Source organism: Pseudoliparis swirei, chromosome 18 (assembly GCF_029220125.1).
Source record: "Pseudoliparis swirei isolate HS2019 ecotype Mariana Trench chromosome 18, NWPU_hadal_v1, whole genome shotgun sequence".
Lineage (NCBI taxonomy): Eukaryota > Metazoa > Chordata > Actinopteri > Perciformes > Liparidae > Pseudoliparis > Pseudoliparis swirei.
This window is the reverse complement of record NC_079405.1, coordinates 3,173,725-3,194,682: the sequence shown is the minus strand read 5'-3', so window position 1 is coordinate 3,194,682 and position 20,958 is coordinate 3,173,725. Positions and strand designations below refer to the sequence as shown.

The following is a 20,958-nucleotide window of genomic DNA, read 5'->3' as shown; positions in this document are numbered from 1 at the left end:
GGCGGCCTATAATATTAATGGATACTAAAGGACGAGAGTTTCTCGCCCCTCTCTCTCTCTCTCTCTCTCTCTCTCTCTCTCTCTCTCTCTCATCTTCACCCTCTTTCAGACATCCACTGTAACCCTGGAAAGGCTCTGCTAGTTTTAAGAGGCACGCCGAGTTTACCGTGGTTTAAACGGCTGGAGGAGCTCGGCTGGGTCCGGCCCCGTGTGTGTGGACGGAGCTCGATCGCCCCGACGAGCCTCCGCTCAACGACTGTTCATGGAAACGGGTTTTCCTTCAGCGCGACCGATTCATTCACTTCCCGAAACATGGAGAACATCTCACGCCTCGGCTCCGCTCCTGTGGCGTGACCGAGCTTCTGACATTCAGCTTCACAAAGAACCCCCCCCCCCCCCCCTACTTTTACTGTCAGTAATTATTAACGCGGCTTTCACGGCTTCGTCTTTGTTTGGTTTTGACCTTCGACCTTGACTTCTGGGGCTTCGACCTTCTGACGTTCATCCGCTGCTCTTTGATCTTTACAGTAGTGGATCACTCAATTTACTACTTTCAGTGTTCCTGCAGTAAAGCGTCTGTATTGCGTCATCATTCACAGCATTACATACTTCCCGCTGTCCTTTGCTTCCTATTTTGACGCTGTATGTATTCAGGGTTTTTCCTGCATAGAGAAAATTTGGGCGCGCGCCTAAGCCGTTTTCCCGAACGCCTATGACAAATCCCGAGCGCCTAAGGCAAAAAAAAGTCTGCGATGGAAAAAAAAAAAAACTGTGTTCATCACGTGCATGTCAGCGAATATGTTCTCAATAGGGATGCACCGATCTGATCGGCCAATATTCCCATTATCGGTTTTGATCGGCGTTCTCAAAACGGCCGATCAGATGACGTAACATCTGCGAGAACTATCAGAGACGTTTCAATCGCCGCGCAACGGAGACGATGCGCCCGGCGAGGGCCGCAGAGGTCAGAGGTCCACGAGGGGATCCTCACCACCGAGTGGCGTCCCCGTCCCCCGAGTTGAATCTCTGGGTCAACTCAGCCGCCTCTTACATGTCTGCACCTATAGACTGATGTTGACGGTAAACGCATGCGATCGGGAGAGTGCGAGGGTTTTGATAAAGTTAGCGGAAGGATTTACGTGACACAACATCCGGTTTTGCAAAGTTAGCGGAAAGAACCACGTGAAACAACATCCGTTTATCAAAATAAGATGTCGACAAATCATACACAAGTAAACAATGAACTGATTTTGTATCTTTATAGATCGTTTCTGAGATTTAGCTTAAATTATGCTAACATTAAAACATTTTTACTGGACCAAGGAAGAGTTTATAAAAATAAATCAGACTTTTGTATGTTAAAAAAAGTCCTGTTTATAGATTTCCCCAAAAGTTCCAGGAAATGAATAATGCAGATGTGTTCCATACATATCTGCAATCCCCTACAATAGCAATCAAACTATTTTATTGTATCAATTAGGAAATTTTTCAAAGAAAGTCCTAAATGTTTAAAGAAATCGGTAATTTCTTTAATGTTTGAGGTGCTTTATATATATATTTCCTCATAGTCCTAGGCAATAATTCTACACAATAAATAGAATGCTTCAATCGACACCGTGATCGGTATTATCGGATCGGCAGATACTGATTTCAGTGATCGGCACCCAAAAACCTGATCGGTGCATCTCTAGTTCTCAATAGTATGTTTCAAGTAGGCTACAGCCGAACCCTCGTTTTGTTTTGATCAATATTAATCGAGTTGATAAGTGTGTCTTCTTGTCTGATCAATATGCAACTGTGAGGTGCGCGAATAGATAGAGACACAGACCGTGCGCGCATAGCACGCCAACAATTTTTTGGGGGAGCACCGAAGACTCATTTTGACCCAGGAAAAACCCTGGTATTGTATGCTATTTATAATCATGGCATTTAAATCTACATATATATAAATTTTTGGACTAACACGATTTATCTAATAAGCAAAAGTGTTCATCGTATTTTGATTAACTTTAAATATACAATCGCTCTCTTCCAGGACTCCCTAGAAGAGGAGACGGTGTATCTTTTAAAGGGACTTTTCCTGGCTAAAAACATTAATAAATACAAAAGACATGAATATATATACACACGGGTAAAAGACATGACGTAATAGAAAGGAAAACAAACAAATGAAAAAGAAAGTAAACTTCTTAGTTTCTTTCAGATAATTGGTATGGTTTTCACGGTGATATTTTGGATTAAAGTCGCTGATGAATAGTATTTAGTGTGTATTTGTACCTCCTTTATGAATGGATGCTTTGTTCTTTAGGGTTGGGCATTTTTTTTACGAGAGTTCAGATCAAACATCGTCGGAAATCTGTCCCGACTGGCCCGAGCTGCAGGATGTCAAACCGCTTCATAGATGTTCATCGCTTCCACCCTGAGGATGTCAGTGGATCAGAGGACGAGTCCGTTGACGCGATTCCCACGTTGAACTCTAGTCTTCTTGTTCATACAGATCTCTTCCTCTGGACTTCGCTTATTCTGAATCTTGAGCGGTCTTTTCCTAAATTAGCACCCTGGTGTGTTCAAATAGAGGGCGCGACCCCCTGGTAGCGGGATTTAAAGAGACATGGGGGGGGGGGGGGGGGATACAAATCTTGCAAAAATATGTTGCCACCATTTATCAGAATTTTAGTGTTTTTCAATGAATAATATCAAAATGATCCAAATCAACTAACCAAAAAAGTTTAAATTTTACAAATTAGTAGAACGTCAACAAAGCAAGGAGGACAACAAACAAACAGGAAGCGCAGCACTAGCTTATTAATCCTCTGAATGTCATTTAAAGAATCTTTTTTTAAAGACCAGGCACCTCAGTGTGACCTCCTGAGAGATTTGATGACGACAGGCTCAAAGTTCAGCGGACCGTCCGATCCATTGACCCGTTAGTGTGCAGCGGCGTCCGACCGCACCGGGGTCACGTGTCTGACCTGCCGGTTAAACGGTGGTCGTCGCCCGCCAGCTGCACGCCGATGGGCCTGCCGCTGTTCTTTGGAGGCTGATGTCAGATTAACATCGAAAAAACAACAATTGCATGGTGTTCATTTAGCTGACGTGTGTGTGTGTGTGTGTGTGTGTGTTAAAGGGATGCAGTGTTTCCCAGTGTTCTGCTCGTGGGTAGATGTGCTGCAGGAATGTTGGTGGTGTGGAGAATTCGTCACAAATGTAGATTAGTTTAGAAAGTGGTGCATGTGTGTGATCATTTCTTTTTATTTTCTTGTCTTGGGTGACGAGATAAATATGCAAATCTTCAGAGTTTCTCACCAGCTCGTGAACTTGTGACCAGAACACTTTTTGTTTCCTCTAAATGATTGAACATCGACTCTTTGAGGATGACGCATCTTGGGTAATGTTTAGTGTTTCATACGACTGACGGGGAGCTTGAGCTCGTTGTTACATCATTCTTTAATGGGGATGGAGATTAATAACCAGCGGCGGCCGTAGAGAAACCTCTGGATTATTGTGGAGGTGGAAAACACACACAAGAGTAAATATGTGCAGAGCTGCAACTATTTAAATAATTTATTCGTCAAAACACAAGGTGGTTCCGGCCTCTCTGTGGTGACATTTTGCTTTCGCCGTCATGTGGCGTCGGCGGGTCGGCTCTGCTCCCGTTGAGCTCTGCAGCTGATCTCAGGTCTGCGCGTCGATCAAGTTAAACCCTCGATGGACCCAAGTGGACACTCCTGATGGCTTGAAAGACATACAATCAACTTTTCTTAAATAGAATAGAATAGAATAGAATCAGCTTTAATGGCCATGTAGGTTTGCATACATGGAATTTGACTCCGGTTTCACTTTGCTCTTCCGTACTTATACACACACACAATATACAATAAGCGGGATAAATATAAAAAAGACATTAAAGACAGTAGTCAAAAAGTGCAGATAGTGCAGATGGAAGAGTCTGATTAATTGTTCATCAGGGTGACGGCCAGTGGAAAGAAGCTATTTCTGTGTCTGGTGGTTTTGGCGTACAGTGCTCTGTAGCGCCTACCAGAGGGCAGGAGTTGGAACAGCTTGTGTCCAGGGTGTGAAGGGTCTGCAGTGATCTTTCCTGCCCGCTTCCTGACTCTGGCGGTGTACAAGTCCAGAATGGAGGGAGGCTGGAACCAATGGTTCTTTCTGCAGACCTGACGATCCGCTGTAGTCTGACTCTGTCCTGTTTGGTGGCCGATCCAAACCACACAGTGATGGAAGAGCAGAGGACAGACTGGATGATGGCGGAGTAAAAAAGGATCAGCAGCTCCTGAGGCAGGTTGAACTTCCTGAGCTGGCGCAGAAAGTACAGCCTCTGCTGGGCCTTTTTGCGGATGGTGTTAATGTTGGAGGCCCACTTCAGGTCCCGGGAGATTGTGGATCCCAGAAACTTGAAGGTCTCCACTGCAGGAACAGTGCTATTTTGTATGGTGAGCGGGGATAGTGTTGGGGGGCTCCTCCTGAAGTCCACTGTCATCTCCACAGTCTTGAGCTTGTTCAGCTCCAGGTGGTTCTGTCCACACCAGAGGACCAGCCGTTCAACCTCCCGACTGTACGCAGACTCGTCACCGTTCCTGATGAGGCCGATGACCGTTGTGTCGTCTGCGAACTTCAAGAGCTTAACAGACGGGTCCTCTGAGGTGCAGTCGTTGGTGTAGAGGGAGAAGAGCAGTGGAGAGAGCACACATCCCTGGGGGGCGCCAGTGCTTATGGTCCGGGTGCTGGATGTGGTTTTTCCCAGCCTCAGCTGCTGCGGCCTGTCTGTCAGGAAGTTTGTGATCCACCGGCAGGTGGGGCTGGCACGCGAGCTGGGAGAGTTTGGGTTGTAGAACCTCCGGGATGATCGTGTTGAATGCAGAGCTGAAGTCCACAAACAGAACCCTTGCATATGTCCCTGGGGAGTCGAGGTGTTGCAGTAAATGGTGCAGTCCCATATTTATTGCGTCATCCACCGACCTGTTTGCACGGTAGGTAAACTGCAGGGGGTCCAGCAGGGGCCCTGTGACGTCCTTCAGGTGGGTCAACACCAGCCTCTCAAAGGACTTCATGACCACAGACGTCAGGGCGATGGGTCTGTAGTCTTTTAATCCTGTGATAGAGCATTTCTTGGGCACCTGGATGATCAAGGAGCGCTTGAAGCAGGAAGGGACTTCACACAGCTCCAGTGATCGGTTGAAGATCTCCGTGAAGATGGGGGACAGCTGGTCAGCACAGACTTTCAGGCAGGAGGGGGACACGCCGTCTGGGCCCGGAGCCTTCCTGATCTTCTGCCTCTGAAAGAGCCGACTCACATCCTCTTCGCAGATCCTCAGAGAGTGGAGGTGATTGTTCGATGATGGAGCAGTTGGGCGGGGTGGAAGTGGGCTTGTCGAACCTACAATAGAAGACATTCAGGTCGTCAGCCAGTCGGTGATTGTCCTCAGTGGGGGGGGTGGTCTCTTGTAGTTGGTGAGTACTTCCAGGCCTCTCCAAACTGACGAGGGGTCGTTGGCTGAAAACTTTTTTTCCAGCTTTTCAGTGTAGCTCTTCTTAGCTACCTTGATCTCCCTCATTAGTGTGTTTCTGGCCTGGTTGTACAGAATCCTGTCCCCACCTCTGTAGGCCTCCTCTTTAGCCCGGCGAAGCTGCCTGAGTCTTGCAGTGAACCAGGGTTTATTGTTGTTGTATGTGCAGAAGGTTTTTGTCGGCACACACGTGTCCTCACAAAAGCTGATATATGATGTCACAGTGTCAGTTAGCTCATCCAGGTCTGTAGCAGCAGCCTCAAAAACACTCCAATCAGTGGAGGCAAAGCAGGACTGTAGCTCCAGCTTGGCCTCGTTGGTCCATCTCTTCACAGTCTTCACCACAGGCTTTGCAGATTTTAGTTTCTGCCTGTAGGACGGGAGAAGATGAACCAGACAGTGATCAGAGAGTCCCAAAGCTGCACGAGGGACTGAGCGATATGCGTCCTTTAGTACAGTGTAGCAGTGGTCCAGTGTGTTTTTGTCCCTGGTGCTACACTTAATGTGCTGTCTGTATTTTGGCAGTTCTTTGCTGAGGCTTGCTCTGTTAAAGTCCCCAAGAACAATGAGCAGGGAGTCTGGGTGTTTGTGCTCCATGGTGGTGATCTGCTCTGCCAGGTGTTGGAGTGCCTCACTCACACAGGCCTGAGGTGGGATGTACACACCGACCAGGATGAATGAGGAAAACTCCCGCGGTGAATAAAATGGTTTGCAGTTTATTAAAAGAGTTTCTAGGTGAGGGCTGCATGATTCCTTTCACACCGTGACATCTGTGCACCAACCTTCATTAATATAAAAGCAGATTCCGCCTCCCCTCGTTTTCCCCGACAGAGCCGTTATGCGGTCCGCTCGGTGGAGTTGGAAGCCCGGCAGATGCAGTGCGCTGTCCGGGATGTGCGCACCGAGCCAGGTTTCGGTGAAGCACAGGGCGGCAGATCTGCTAAAGTCCCTATTAGTTTTGTTCAGGAGCAGCAGTTCATCAATCTTGTTCGCCAGATGAATTGACGGGAGCGCAGTTCGAAATCCCCGCCGACGCACTTTAACAAGCGCTCCTGCACGCTTCCCACGCCGGCGTCTCCGGTGAATTCCGAGAAGAGCAGCTGCTCCTGCAACCAAAAACCCAGTAAAGTCATCCGGTTCATTGAAGACCGGTGAAAAAAATTGTCCAGTCGATTTACGGAAATGTAAGACGCATATCCTGTGCTTTTATTTTGAAGGTTTCAAATTAAATGGTTTCATGTTATAAAATTAGAGACATTTTCATTTGATGTGGCCCCTGATGGCTTGAAGGACATATGATCACCTTTTCTTAAAGAGATGTAAGACACATATCCTGTGCTTTTATTTTGAAGGATATGTATGTCGTCATCATCACATAATTGTTTTTGAGGCGAGATGATGACATCATGCAACGTGGAGGCAAACATCGCTCGTGTTTCTGGATCCCGTCGGTTCTTCCTGAAGATGAAAGTCTCCACGTCTGGTTTGGTTTTTACGACGATGACAAACGTAACCACGAGCTACCCGCTTCCATCCCCGCTCTGTCCCCATTGGTTGCATGTCAAAGTGTCCTTGAGCAAGGCACTGAGCCCCCAGTTGCTTCACTGCAGCCCACTGCTCTTTAATAACTCCGGATGGGTCAAATGCAGAGAAGAATTCCCCCACTGTGGGATCAATAAAAGACACATTATTATTATTATAAAACTCTTTAGGGACCTGAAGGAATACGCTCGTCTTAAAGGATGATTTTAATATTTATTTTCATAGCTTTTGTCTTAACTATGATCTGATTATCCTTATCAAACTCATTAGAGATCGTGAAATACGAAAAAATATCGTAAAGCGGGTCAAGAGACACGAGGCCGACGATCGGAGAGTGTGTAAACAAACCTCCAGGTGAGGGAAACTGAAACGGTCGGTGGAGTTGTTCACACGGCGGAGCGGAGAAATGAGAGTCGTCGTGAAGCGGAGCGAGTCTTTGTCTCCAGAGACTGAAGCTCGCTGTGTGACGTTGGCAGGCGGCGGGCGGGTTCACCAGCTCACCGAGCAAGGAAAGGATTTCACTCTCTCTCTCTGACACACACACACACACACACAGGGAGTCTCAGCCGTGGTCAGTGTGTCAGTAAGTCGACCCATCTGTGATCTGTTGTGTCTACGTTTCAGAAGATCACACAAACCATCGCAGACGCACACACAACCTGAAAACCCCCCCATAAAAACAAACTATTCCCGTCGGTTCTGATCCGAGTCGCCCTCTACCCGACGGGTCCGTCGTTCATTCGCATGTTTTTTAAGTGAGCGGTCATTTTAGAGAGTGTTGTGACTTCAAAAACACTCGAGACTGAAGTGCGACTCGACCGCGACCGGCCGGTGCTTCAGAATCAGCTGGGGCTACAGATAGGCTGAAGTTAGGCCTTTCACTTTCCTCCTCCGGGCGTCATGACATCATTTCCTCCTCTGGGCGTCATGACATCATTTCCTCCTCCGGGTGTCATGACATCATTTCCTCCTCCGGGTGTCATGACATCATTTCCTCCTCTGGGCGTCATGACATCATTTCCTCCTCTGGGCGTCATGACATCATTTCCTCCTCTGGGCGTCATGACATCATTTCCTCCTCCGGGTGTCATGACATCATTTCCTCCTCCGGGTGTCATGACATCATTTCCTCCTCTGGGCGTCATGACATCATTTCCTCCGCCGGGTGTCATGACATCATTTCCTCCTCCGGGCGTCATGACATCATTTCCTCCTCCGGGCGTCATGACATCATTTCCTCCTCCGGGTATCATGACATCATTTCCTCCTCTGGGTGTCATGACATCATTTCCTCCTCCGGGCGTCATGACATCATTTCCTCCTCTGGGTGTCATGACATCATTTCCTCCTCCGAGCGTCATGACATCATTTCATGAATCGGCAATTCAGCAAAAAATGCTGCCGAGACAAAACCAAGTTTTTTTTTAAAGATGATTTTTTTACCATGAAATGTGCACGCACAGAAACGCAGACGACCACGACCTAAAGGAACCTTTTTTTTTTTTTTTTTAAGTAGTTGTGGGATTAAACTACCAGGAATTTATGGTGGACAGGCGGCTTTTGTCAACATTAAGGAAGACGCCGTTATTTATGTTTTCAGTTGTACGTGTTTACCTAAATTCCATGTAAATGCACTTAAAAAGATTGATGCCGTCAGTCTTTTGTGTGTGTGTGTGTGTGTGGACCCCTGCTGTGCGACACAGTGGTCCCATTCAAAGGCCTGCGCCGCACAAGGCTTCAGTGTTTCACGTTCACTGCCGTCCTCACGCGATCGTGACTTATCGGCCGCGAGAACGAGCGAATGTCAGAAATGAGTTGGTGGCTGCGTGTCGACTGAGACTGAAGCGGCAGTCTGCAGCGCACAGGTAGATGATGTCATGCTTTCTCTGTGAGAGAGAGAACTGTGTGAGGTATGTGACGCATACTGTGTGTGTTGCTGGGTGAAAAGCTCTATCGTTAGGTCCCTCCCTCCCTGTCTCAAGGTTACCATGGGGACAGGAGGTAACTGTGTGTGTGTGTGTATATATATGATCTGTGAACTCGTAGCTTGCTCACTGCAGTCCAACAGTCTCGACATCTTTTTCTTTCTGTCTGTTGTCTTCCTCCTTCAGTCCTTTCTTTCTCTCTGCTGTTCAGTCTCTCTCTCTGTCCGTCTGTGTGTGTCTATCTCCTCTCTCTCTCTCCCCCCCCCCCCTCTCTCTCTGTCTGTCTGTGTTTGCGTATCTCTCTCTCTTTCTCCCTCTCCCTCCCTCCGGTGGATCCACATTGGTTTTCTGTCATGTCTGAGCTGATGAATGAGGGAGGGAGAGAGAAAGGGAGAGAGTCATGTTTGTGTTGTCTGTCCATGTGCAGTTGTTTTGGGTTTATTTGCCTGTGTGCGTGTTCAGTTTTCCTGTTGTGTGTGTGTGTGTGTGTACACTTCATGTCTGTCTGTGAATAGATAAGCGATTTCAGGATTTGTTTTCTGTGAATGAAAAAGTAGTTTCCTGCGGTTTGTGTCTTCCTGCCGTGGTTGTTGACCTCGTTGTGTACTCGACACGTTTTGTGCGTTTGCGGCAAAATAAGGAGTCAAACCAGGAAACGTTGATATTGGATATTGTTGGCGAGAACAGACCCTCGGCGTCGGACTGAACCAATACCAATAATCATATTGTAATTCTGACCCCAGTAACGTGAGTGTCAACCCTTCAACCATCCCCGATATCCATTTAACCGTCAGCCATTCTGTGTTTTTGTCACGCAATTCAAATGAATGGAAATACATTATTTTATTTTATTACTTATATACTTGCTTTGACTTCAAGAAATCTTGACATAAACTGTTTATTTGAGGAAGTGTAACAGGTCATAACTCCCTCTCTAATATATATTTATCTTTGCTGTGAAAATGTCTCACATCTCTGTATTTATTCACTTTTCCCACCAAAAACTACATTTTACAAGATTACATTGGAACACATCCTCATTTATTTATTCATTTTTCCGAGTGGAGCTTGAACGCACGATGCTAATCTACGACATGTGGTGTTATTGTATTTTTATTGTGTGGATGATCACGAGTATGATGTCACTGTAGTTTGAAATTCATAATTGATGCTTGTGGCATTTCATCAAGAGCTGAATGTTGTATATTGTATGTTTTGTTTTTTTTACCGTTAATCTACGGAATTGCCACATGTGTGTTGTTTTTGTCACATGTTTCTCACCTACTGTGTGTGTGTGTGTTTCAGTTCTACCTGCAGGACACCAAAAGCAGCAACGGCACGTTCATCAACAGCCAGCGGTTGAGTCGCGGCTCGGAGGAGAGCCCGCCCTGCGAGGTCCTCTCCGGCGACATCATCCAGTTCGGCGTCGACGTCACCGAGAACACGCGCAAAGGTAAACGCGCCGAGACTAAACGTCCACGTCATGTTAGTGCACGCACGCGGTTTATGTTGGGCGCTTTGTTGTTGTACGCCGAGAGAAAAGATGGCGACGTAGAACGGGGATGTGGTTGAGATGTTGACGCACACGTACAACCCAAATACTTACACTCCGCTAACCTTTAAGGAGCCTACGGGCACATTTTCATAAGGTCACAGACTTCATGCATACAAAGTGCAGAGCAGATATTTGAGTCAGATTCTCAGCTCCAGTAATAATCAAGTCTGGAGTCCCTACGCACATTTCTAACCTCCATCCATATGAGACTATGTGAACATCACGAGATTAACTAACAATTAGCACCACGTACATTTTATTCGGAGACTAACGTAATAAAGAAATGAAGCCTCGAGGGTCGGCTGATTTTATCTGTTCAACTACAAATTATGTGTGCTTTAAATTTATGCTGTATAGTTTCTATGTTTCTATGTATTTGTCCATCACAATGAATATCGGATACATTTTTGTCGTGTGTTTTAACCTCAAAAAGATATAGTAACTTTGACGAAGGAGCAGAAGAAACATTAACTATAATTAAAAAAATAATATTTATTTATATAAATAAATATTTATATAAATGTGTAGATATATATTAATGTATATAAATATATTTATATATACTTATTTATAAATGCATATATTTATATGTATATATACAATATTTATATCTATATAGATTTAAATATATATATATGTGTGTGTATATAAATATATATATATGTGTGTGTATATATATATATATGTGTGTGTGTGTATATATATTGCACAACTCTAGCATGATTTACCAGTTACAGAGTTAATTCAGAGATTTTGAAAGTTTGAAAAGTACAATGTAGAGAACATATTGCATGTATAGATGTTGCAGCCTTCACTGGTAATGTGATGAACTGGTAACCAGTAACCCGGTGGTTGTCTCTGTGTTTCCAGTCACCCATGGCTGCATCGTGTCCACTATCAATCTCTTCCTACCCGACGGGATGGAGGCGCGCCGGCGGAGCGAGTAAGCATTCTCATTGGTCAACGGCGTTCTCTATTGCGAGACTCTTTCATGAGCGATGTGTTTCTGCTCGGTGACGATTAGAGTCGGTCTGGTCGTCGTTGACGACGGCGGCCATTTTGTTAACGCGTCATGTGATCATTACACAAATTAATGCTGAGTGTTGGGAGAATGAAGCGTGTTGTGTTTACAAATTGTAGTACCACAAAAAATAAGTGTGTGTGTAGAGTTCAATGGGCCGTAGCAAACCAGCAGCTGACTCGGCATGGAGCTTCCTACTGTCCTGGGAGTCCCACCTTGTGTGTGTGTGTGTGTGTGTGTGTGTGTGCAGTGCCATCTGCTGCCTCGCTCCAGCTTTTATTCTGGAGGATGCAGACGAACACAGACTGCAGAGAGAGAGCTCCGTGTCTGTCGATCTCCCAAAACGCTGAGACCGCTGAGATGTTTCAGCCTAATCTTTTAGCTTTTGGTCTCTACCGACTGCTGAGGGGAAGAGAATAACAAGCCGCTCTCTTTCCATGCTAAAGGTTGTCCAGCGGGTATCTGAGCTGTCTGTTTGGGGCGCAGCAGGTCCATTCCTGTGGGCCTCTAGACCCGTTTCACTGAAGACTACAACGAGTGAACAGAATAAAGTAACCTGTGGGTCCCAAATGATTAGATTAGATTCAACTGTATTGTCTTTACTCAGAGTCCAGGTACTGGGGCAACGAAACGCAGTTAGCATCGAACCAGAAGTGCAAAGCAGATAATGTGCATAATGGTAATAAAAATATAGATAAATAAATAGGATAAACAATGAGCTGAAACTCTAACGCTTCCTGAAGCCTCCTCCTCCTCCTCACTCCCTCAGGTCTACATTTCCACTCTGAGTCGAGTCCTGAGGAGACTTCGCTGACTCGGCTTCTTTAAAAATATATAGAAATGTTGAAATTCGTCATATTGTCGATTTTAGGAAATCCGTTTAGTTTGGGAATCAGCTGAACTCAGCTTTGTGATGTCTCTCTCTCACGCTCTCTCTCTGTCCGTCCGTGTGTGTGTGTGTGTGTGGGGGTATGCGTGTCTCTCTCTCTCGCTCTGTTTGTCCGTCTGTGTCTCTCTCTCTCTCTCTCTCTCTGTGTCTGTCTTTGTCTCTCTCTCTGTCCCTCTCTCTTTGCCTCCCTCTACCTCTTTGTCCCTCTCCCTCCCTCTCTCTCTTTCTCTCTCCCTCTCTCTCTCTCTGTGTTTCTCTCGCTCTCCCTCTCTCTCTATCTCTCTCTCCCCCTCCGTCTCTCTCCCTCTTTCTTTCTCCCTCTCTCTCTCTCTGTGTCTCTGTCTGTTTCTCTCTCTCCCTCTCTCTATCTCTTTCTCCCTTTCCGTCTCTCTCTCTCTCTCCCTCTCTCTCTCTATGTGTCTCTCTGTCTCTTTCTCCCTCTCTCTCTCCATGTCTCTCTTTCTCCCTCTCTCTCTCCCCCTCTCTCTCTCTCTCTCTCTCTCCCCTTCCCTCTCAATATAATCATCATATAATCTTAAATATGAGTCCTTCTCATTGTTTCTGAGCAGCTCTGAAGCCGATCAGATTTATTAATTGCTGCATTAGTCACCTGGAAGACGGCCAAACACACTTTATTCACTCTTAATTTTGTATTTAATGTTACATTATTGTTGTTATTCCGTTATTACACCAAGTCCGTGACCTTTTGAAACTTGACTCAATGTTATCTTTCCCTGTGAAAATGAGCTTCACTGTTTAAAGCCTGTGAGATAAGATAAAGACTTTATGGACCAGGAGGGACATTCTTGTGCCGGAGTTTGATCAAAGATTAACACAAAATAATAGAATACACATTTATACGTATATGAGCAATGGAATAACGATTATTAAGTGTGAATGAAGTAATACTGACATAGGATGGCAACAAGAGTAAGGTCAAGGAATGTGAAAAACAGTCAAAGCTAAACACACCAGTGCCTAATAGAGACATAATAGATCATTAATGAGTAATTAACACGATAATAATAATATTCTCATTTAACCGTGAAGTTAAAAACAGGTGGATTAAAGGGTTAATTAGCTGATGTCGTAGCTCCCTGGAGCCACCTGCATTAGATTTTATTTTGGGATTAAAAACTAAACGAAACTAATGTGAAACACCTTCTGTGACATCACCGATGTGGGTGTGGCCAGAGAACACGCGGCAGCTTTGATTTGCTATTAATGCAGAACACACAAACATATTCACTTCACACGTTAGAGCAAGTTGTCAAACGTCTCACTCTTCATGTGAGATGTCTGACTCTTCATGCCAGACGTCTCACTCTGCATGCCAGATGTCTCACTCTTCATGCCAGATGTCTCACTCTTCATGCCAGATGTCTCACTCTTCATGCCAGATGTCTCACTCTTCATGCCAGACATCTCTCTCTTCATGCCAGACGTCTCACTCTTCATGCCAGACGTCTCACTCTTCATGCCAGATGTCTCACTCTTCATGCCAGACGTCTCACTCTGCATGCCAGATGTCTCACTCTTCATACCAGATGTCTCTCTCTTCATGCCAGACGTCTCACTCTTCATGCCAGATGTCTCACTCTTCATGCCAGATGTCTCACTCTTCATGCCAGATGTCTCACTCTTCATGCCAGATGTCTCACTCTTCATGTGAGATGTCTCACTCTTCATGCCAGATGTCTCTCTCTTCATGCCAGACGTCTCACTCTTCATGCCAGACATCTCACTCTTCATGCCAGACGTCTCACTCTTCATGCCAGACGTCTCACTCTTCATGCCAGACGTCTCACTCTTCATGCCAGACGTCTCACTCTTCATGCCAGACGTCTCACTCTTCATGCCAGACGTCTCACTCTTCATGCCAGACGTCTCACTCTTCATGCCAGACGTCTCACTCTTCATGCCAGATGTCTCACTCTTCATGCCAGACATCTCACTCTTCATGCCAGACGTCTCTCTCTTCATGCCAGATGTCTCACTCTTCATGCCAGATGTCTCACTCTTCATGCCAGATGTCTCACTCTTCATGTGAGATGTCTCACTCTTCATGTGAGATGTCTCACTCTTCATGCCAGACATCTCACTCTTCATGCCAGACGTCTCACTCTTCATGCCAGACGTCTCACTCTTCATGCCAGACGTCTCACTCTTCATGCCAGACGTCTCACTCTTCATGCCAGACGTCTCACTCTTCATGCCAGACGTCTCACTCTTCATGCCAGACGTCTCACTCTTCATGCCAGACGTCTCACTCTTCATGCCAGACGTCTCACTCTTCATGCCAGACGTCTCTCTCTTCATGCCAGATGTCTCACTCTTCATGCCAGATGTCTCACTCTTCATGCCAGATGTCTCACTCTTCATGCCAGACGTCTCACTCTTCATGCCAGACGTCTCACTCTTCATGCCAGACGTCTCTCTCTTCATGCCAGATGTCTCTCTCTTCATGCCAGATGTCTCTCTCTTCATGCCAGATGTCTCACTCTTCATGCCAGATGTCTCACTCTTCATGCCAGACGTCTCTCTCTTCATGCCAGACGTCTCACTCTTCATGCCAGACGTCTCTCTCTTCATGCCAGACGTCTCTCTCTTCATGCCAGATGTCTCTCTCTTCATGCCAGATGTCTCACTCTTCATGCCAGACGTCTCACTCTTCATGCCAGATGTCTCTCTCTTCATGCCAGACGTCTCACTCTTCATGCCAGACGTCTCTCTCTTCATGCCAGATGTCTCACTCTGCATGCCAGACGTCTCTCTCTTCATGCCAGACGTCTCTCTCTTCATGCCAGACGTCTCTCTCTTCATGCCAGACGTCTCTCTCTTCATGCCAGACGTCTCACTCTTCATGCCAGACGTCTCTATCTTCATGCCAGATGTCTCACTCTTCATGCCAGACGTCTCACTCTTCATGCCAGACGTCTCTATCTTCATGCCAGCCGTCTCACTCTTCATGCCAGACGTCTCTCTCTTCATGCCAGATGTCTCACTCTTCATGCCAGATGTCTCACTCTTCATGCCAGACGTCTCTCTCTTCATGCCAGATGTCTCGCTCTTCATGTCAGACGTCTCTCTCTTTATGCCAGACGTCTCACTCTTGATGCCAGGCGTCTCACTCTTCATGCCAGACGTCTCACTCTTCATGCCAGATGTCTCACTCTTCATGCCAGACGTCTCTCTCTTCATGCCAGATGTCTCGCTCTTCATGTCAGACGTCTCTTTATGCCAGACGTCTCACTCTTGATGCCAGGCGTCTCACTCTTCATGCCAGACGTCTCACTCTTCATGCCAGATGTCTCACTCTTCATGCCAGATGTCTCACTCTTCATGCCAGACGTCTCTCTCTTCATGCCAGATGTCTCACTCTTCATGCCAGATGTCTCACTCTTCATGCCAGACGTCTCACTCTTCATGCCAGACGTCTCTCTCTTCATGCCAGATGTCTCACTCTTCATGCCAGACGTCTCACTCTTCATGCCAGACGTCTCTCTCTTCATGCCAGACGTCTCACTCTTCATGCCAGACGTCTCACTCTTCATGTCAGACGTCTCTCTCTTTATGCCAGACGTCTCACTCTTGATGCCAGGCGTCTCACTCTTCATGCCAGACGTCTCACTCTTCATGCCAGACGTCTCACTCTTCATGCCAGATGTCTCTCTCTTCATGTCAGACGTCTCTCTCTTTATGTCAGACGTCTCTCTCTTTATGCCAGACGTCTCTCTCTTCATGCCAGACGTCTCACTCTTGATGCCAGGCGTCTCACTCTTCATGCCAGACGTCTCACTCTTCATGCCAGACGTCTCTCTCTTCATGCCAGACGTCTCTCTCTTCATGCCAGATGTCTCGCTCTTCATGTCAGACGTCTCTCTCTTAATGCCAGACGTCTCACTCTTCATGCCAGACGTCTCACTCTTCATGCCAGACGTCTCACTCTTCCAGTTTCTGTCTGGGAAACATTCCTCCTCCATCTGAACGACACCATCACGCTGAAATATGTGGAAGCCATTGTTGTTTATCTCCTTCTGTCACTGTTTGGTTCGTGACAATTGCTTTCTTTTGTTTCCTTATCACCTGCCATATTTACACACACACACACACACACGTGCGCATACTTAGTGGTCAGACTTGCATTTCTCAGAATTGTTTTGCTCTCCCTGCTGATTGGAGCTTGTAGATCGATAGCTCCGCCCCCTCGTGCAACGCCAGGTTACTTATCTAGCGCACCTTTTTCTAGCCTCCCACAGACCATAAAGACAGTGAAGAACCATAGCAGATAGAGAGAGAGAGAGGAGGGGCGGAGCTACAGCAAGTTGAATGAGTTAAAGAAGGGAAAAGGAGGGGCAAAGAGTAGAAAGAAGGAACGTTTGTGTTTTATGGGATGCCTCTGGAGCAGGAGAGAGGAATCAGCTGCTCGGCCTGAAACGGGCACAGAATGAAGCAACGGATCCGTGTTCTCACATAGCCGAGTCAGGCCGAGAGAGAGGGGTTTGACCTTTGACCTGTGACGAGGCATCACCTGACGCTCGCCAGAGGACGACAGGTAACTCTGAACCAGGACTCTTTCTGTTATTTTGTTTGTCAAACACAACGAGAGGCTCCAACTGTTGCTTGTGTCTTTTTTATTTATTTCTTAAGGGCACAACATGAAGTCTGAAGTGATTTTTGTTTTTTTGCTCGAATACAAACAAACGCTGAACTCGTGTCTCGCGTTCAGATGACTGTTGGGTTCATGCAGTTTATTATACAGGAGTTGTTGTTGTATAGACGGGCCAGTCTCTGTAGGAACAGTCATCTGAACACAGAACTCGTGTCTGTGTTCAGATGACTGTTCTGTCTGCAGATGAAAACATCTTTTACTCCTCTTTAGTTTCTTATAGATGAGTTGTTGTTGTTGTTTTCTAGACGGGCCAGTCTCTGTAGGAAGCTGTGGCCAGAAGGGATTCTGTTTGTTTTGATCACATCCGTTCGAGATTTAATCCCGTAACGACTGCTTCATGGGTTTATTCTCAAGATTATTTTGTTGAATATGACATGTTCACTTATCTCAAGTCAATATCAGAAACGTGTCCCGCAGGCGCATCGGATCACGCATCATAACAACCCGTAACCTCAAGAGCAGAATCAGCACTTTGGTACTTGATTTAAAATGTAAGCGCTTCATGACATCATTATTATTAAGGATGATGTCATCACTCGAGTAAAACGCCCACATTGATCTCATGACTTGAATCTTAATTCTTCATATATTGTGTAAGTGGACCTTTTTTTAATGTAAGTAATCTTTGGTTATGGGCTATTCTTTAATCTAAATTCATCAGTTCATCCATTCACAACGATATGAAATGCCAACCAATAACAACAATAACAACGTAAACAAGAGATGAAACAAACTCGTACTCCAAAGCGCTCACGACGCTCAGTCTACGCTCACTCCAGTTTTCCATCATCGTCTCGGCTGGACTGCATGCAAAACGTGTGTGCGTGTGCGTGTGATTCTCTTGAGCCTAGGTTGAAGAGCTGTGTATTTAGGTCATGTTCTCCTGTGTTTATTTTATTTCAACCTTTTTTCAAAACGGGTTGTTTTGGACAGATCCGGTCTCAGCTGTGGACGTTTGTTTGTTTGTTTGTCTGTTTGCTTGATGAGTTCAGGACTTTGTTTTGATGGGGTTGATGCAGAAGAAGTCTGCTGTGTGGAGCTTTAAAGATGCAACAAAGACCTGCAGCCAGAGGTCGTGACCTCTCACCTGGAGGCCACTCGATACGCTGTCACAGAAATAATCTCCATAAACAATATTAATGTCAGTTCAAGACTATTTTATGTCTCTTATGTAATGTTGATATAATGTCACAATGATGCAACTTCACCCTCTTTAATAAGCAATACATCTTTAATTATATTGCAATGAGAATGGAAAGAAAACAACGAACAAAGCAATCAATTAAATGGACTTTATTTATTTAGTTGGTACCAAAACACTGTCAATGAGGAAGATTTGTCGATTATAACAAGAATAAATATGGTATTTAAAAATAAATCATGCCATCTAAAGGAAAAAGGCATAAATATTACTACGCTTGTTTACCAGAGATATATATATATATATATATTGATATGGAAACAAAACGCGGGCGATATAGAGGTCGGCCAAACGGACCGAGGTATTGCGCAACATGTGTGTAACGTAAACCTATAGTAGGATAAGTCGATGATGTCATCGTCAGCTCAGCCGGGTTTGGTTAGCGTGCTGGTGTTTATTTTTAGCGTAGTTTTTAGAGCTTGTGTATAATTACAACATTCTGATTTTAGGGATTTTTGTGGGCTTTATAGATGATTAGAAAATCATTCATAATCTAATTTATTATTATTTATATTTTTATATATTTTTTATTTTCCAAATATTTTCACAATGCAAGAAAACATGCAGAGCACACTACAATAAATAATACAGAAACTAACACAAGTTAGGAAAAAGAAGTAAATACAAATGCACAAGTAGTTGGACAATTAATTACAATTAAAATAATTACAAATTAAATAACTAATTAATTAAAATGTAATAAATAATTTAAATGTAAATAATTAATGAATTGGAAAGCATCACATCTCATGGTGGATGTGGCGCCTCCTGCTGTGTTGAGTGACAGGTCCGCTGCAGGCCGTCTGATAGTCATTCATTATGCACGGCCATCGCCACGGTGACGGATTTAAAGCGAAGGCGGTTTCACTGTGACTGGATGGATGATACGAGAGTCCTTCAAGTCCCACAGTGTGGCATCATAAGAGCTTCATAGAGCCACTTTAAATGGCAATAAGTTCACTCAAGAAAAAGCTCATTACCTTCGCATTGAAAATGCCGGAAGGTTATGTTTTGATCGCCGTGTATTTATTTATTTATTTATTTGTATGCGTGTTATTCGCAAAACTCAAAATATTTAACCGAATCGCATGAAATTTGGTGGGATGATTGTTTATTATCCGGGGACCAGTTGATTAGATTTTGGGATCAATCGGGTCAAAGGTCAAGGTCAAAGGTCATGAACAGGTCAAATCTTCTTGAATCACATGGAATTTGGTGGAATGATTGGTTACTATCCGGGGACCATTTGATTAGATTTTGGGATCAATCAGGTCAAAGGTCAAGGTCATGGAAAGGTCAAAATCTTTTTTTTACCATAACACGATACATTTTTGTCCAATTGGCATGCAACTAATGCCAAAATGTTCATAATTCAATGCCCAATCTTGTGATATGCGAAGGTATGCGCTCTACCGAGTGCCCGTTCTAGTTTCTTATTTGTTTTATTAAGTTATCATTTTTGATAATCCCTACACTTCATGTAATTCAGATAATTTAAATATATATTATATAAATATCTATATAAAATATAATAATATATATAATATTTATATTACATATATATTTAAATTATCTCTATATATATACATAAATAAATATATATATATATATAAATAATTTCCTAGATAGACTGGTGACCTGTCCCCCAGTGTGTGTAGTAAACATGCGAGTTTAATGAGGTGGTGTTTGGACCTCAGAGTTGTTGTAGGAGCTTCCGTCTCCTCCTCTCCTCCAGCTGCTGTTATACATTAACTGAGTCGGCTTATATAATGTTCCCAGACTCGAGTTAACCTTCATTCCTGAACGCCTGGATTATCCTCAACGCCCCCCTAAAACAAACCTGTGTGACCTTGTGTTGCTTTAAGATACAATACCTTGAATACATGCCCCCAGCAACGGGCCGTGGAGGTCATGTTCATGCAGAGCAGAAACTAATGGGGGATAAGTTTCCCCTAAATGTGACTGTTAGTTTACTGACCCTTTATTTGTTTAAGTGTCTAAAATGAAGATTTTTTTTTAAAATATTGGCTTGAATTTGGTTTGTAAAAATGGGCGTTATGATGAAAGCTATGATTAAAATGTTGTGACTGCTCTCTTTAATGGCTCTTTAAAGAAATATCCATACACCCAGAGTTGCATAAGAGTTGCATAAAGGAGGCAACATGAGGATATAATATTTTTTAAACCAAAAGCAACTGTCAGAGATACCGCAAAGTCTTCAAAAAACACTTCAATGGGCTGCTTTATAATCACAGAGGAGCTACAAGTGTCACAAGACCTCCTAGTTACTCCATGTGCCCTGCCTCCTCGCTGTTGCTATGGCGACAACCATGTTTCATCCTCTCTCTCCTTCTCTTTTAGTGTCATCCAGGCTCCGTTACCACTACCTGTAGACAAGGTAAGAACTGAGTGTGTGTGTATGTTTGTGTCTGAGTGCTTGTGTGTGTGTCTGTGTGTGCGCCTGTCTGTGAGTGCGTGTGTGTCTGCGAGTGTGTCTGTGTGCGACACACACACACACACACACACAGTGGAGTGGTCAGCTGATGGAGGACTGCAGCGCTCCAGAAGTCATTCATCTGGACGAAGGAGCGCATTTTGTCATTTTATTTTTCCCACCGTTCAATTTAA

At 44.8% G+C, this 20,958-nt stretch overlaps 1 protein-coding gene across 11 annotated transcripts in view; it reads left to right on the top strand.

Moving 5' to 3' along the window:
- slmapa (sarcolemma associated protein a) overlaps positions 1-20,958 on the top strand; it is a 50,137-nt gene that overhangs the window by 9,786 nt on the left and 19,393 nt on the right. For 10 of the 11 annotated variants that reach the window (XM_056437640.1, XM_056437638.1, XM_056437639.1 and 7 more), the window contains 3 exons: positions 10,298-10,445; positions 11,418-11,490; positions 20,692-20,728. In XM_056437640.1, the coding sequence (XP_056293615.1) occupies positions 10,298-10,445; positions 11,418-11,490; positions 20,692-20,728 (258 nt within the window). Of the gene's footprint in view, positions 1-10,297; positions 10,446-11,417; positions 11,491-16,840; positions 17,013-20,691; positions 20,729-20,958 lie in introns of those variants that run through there. The other variant, XM_056437647.1, reaches the window with a different exon arrangement.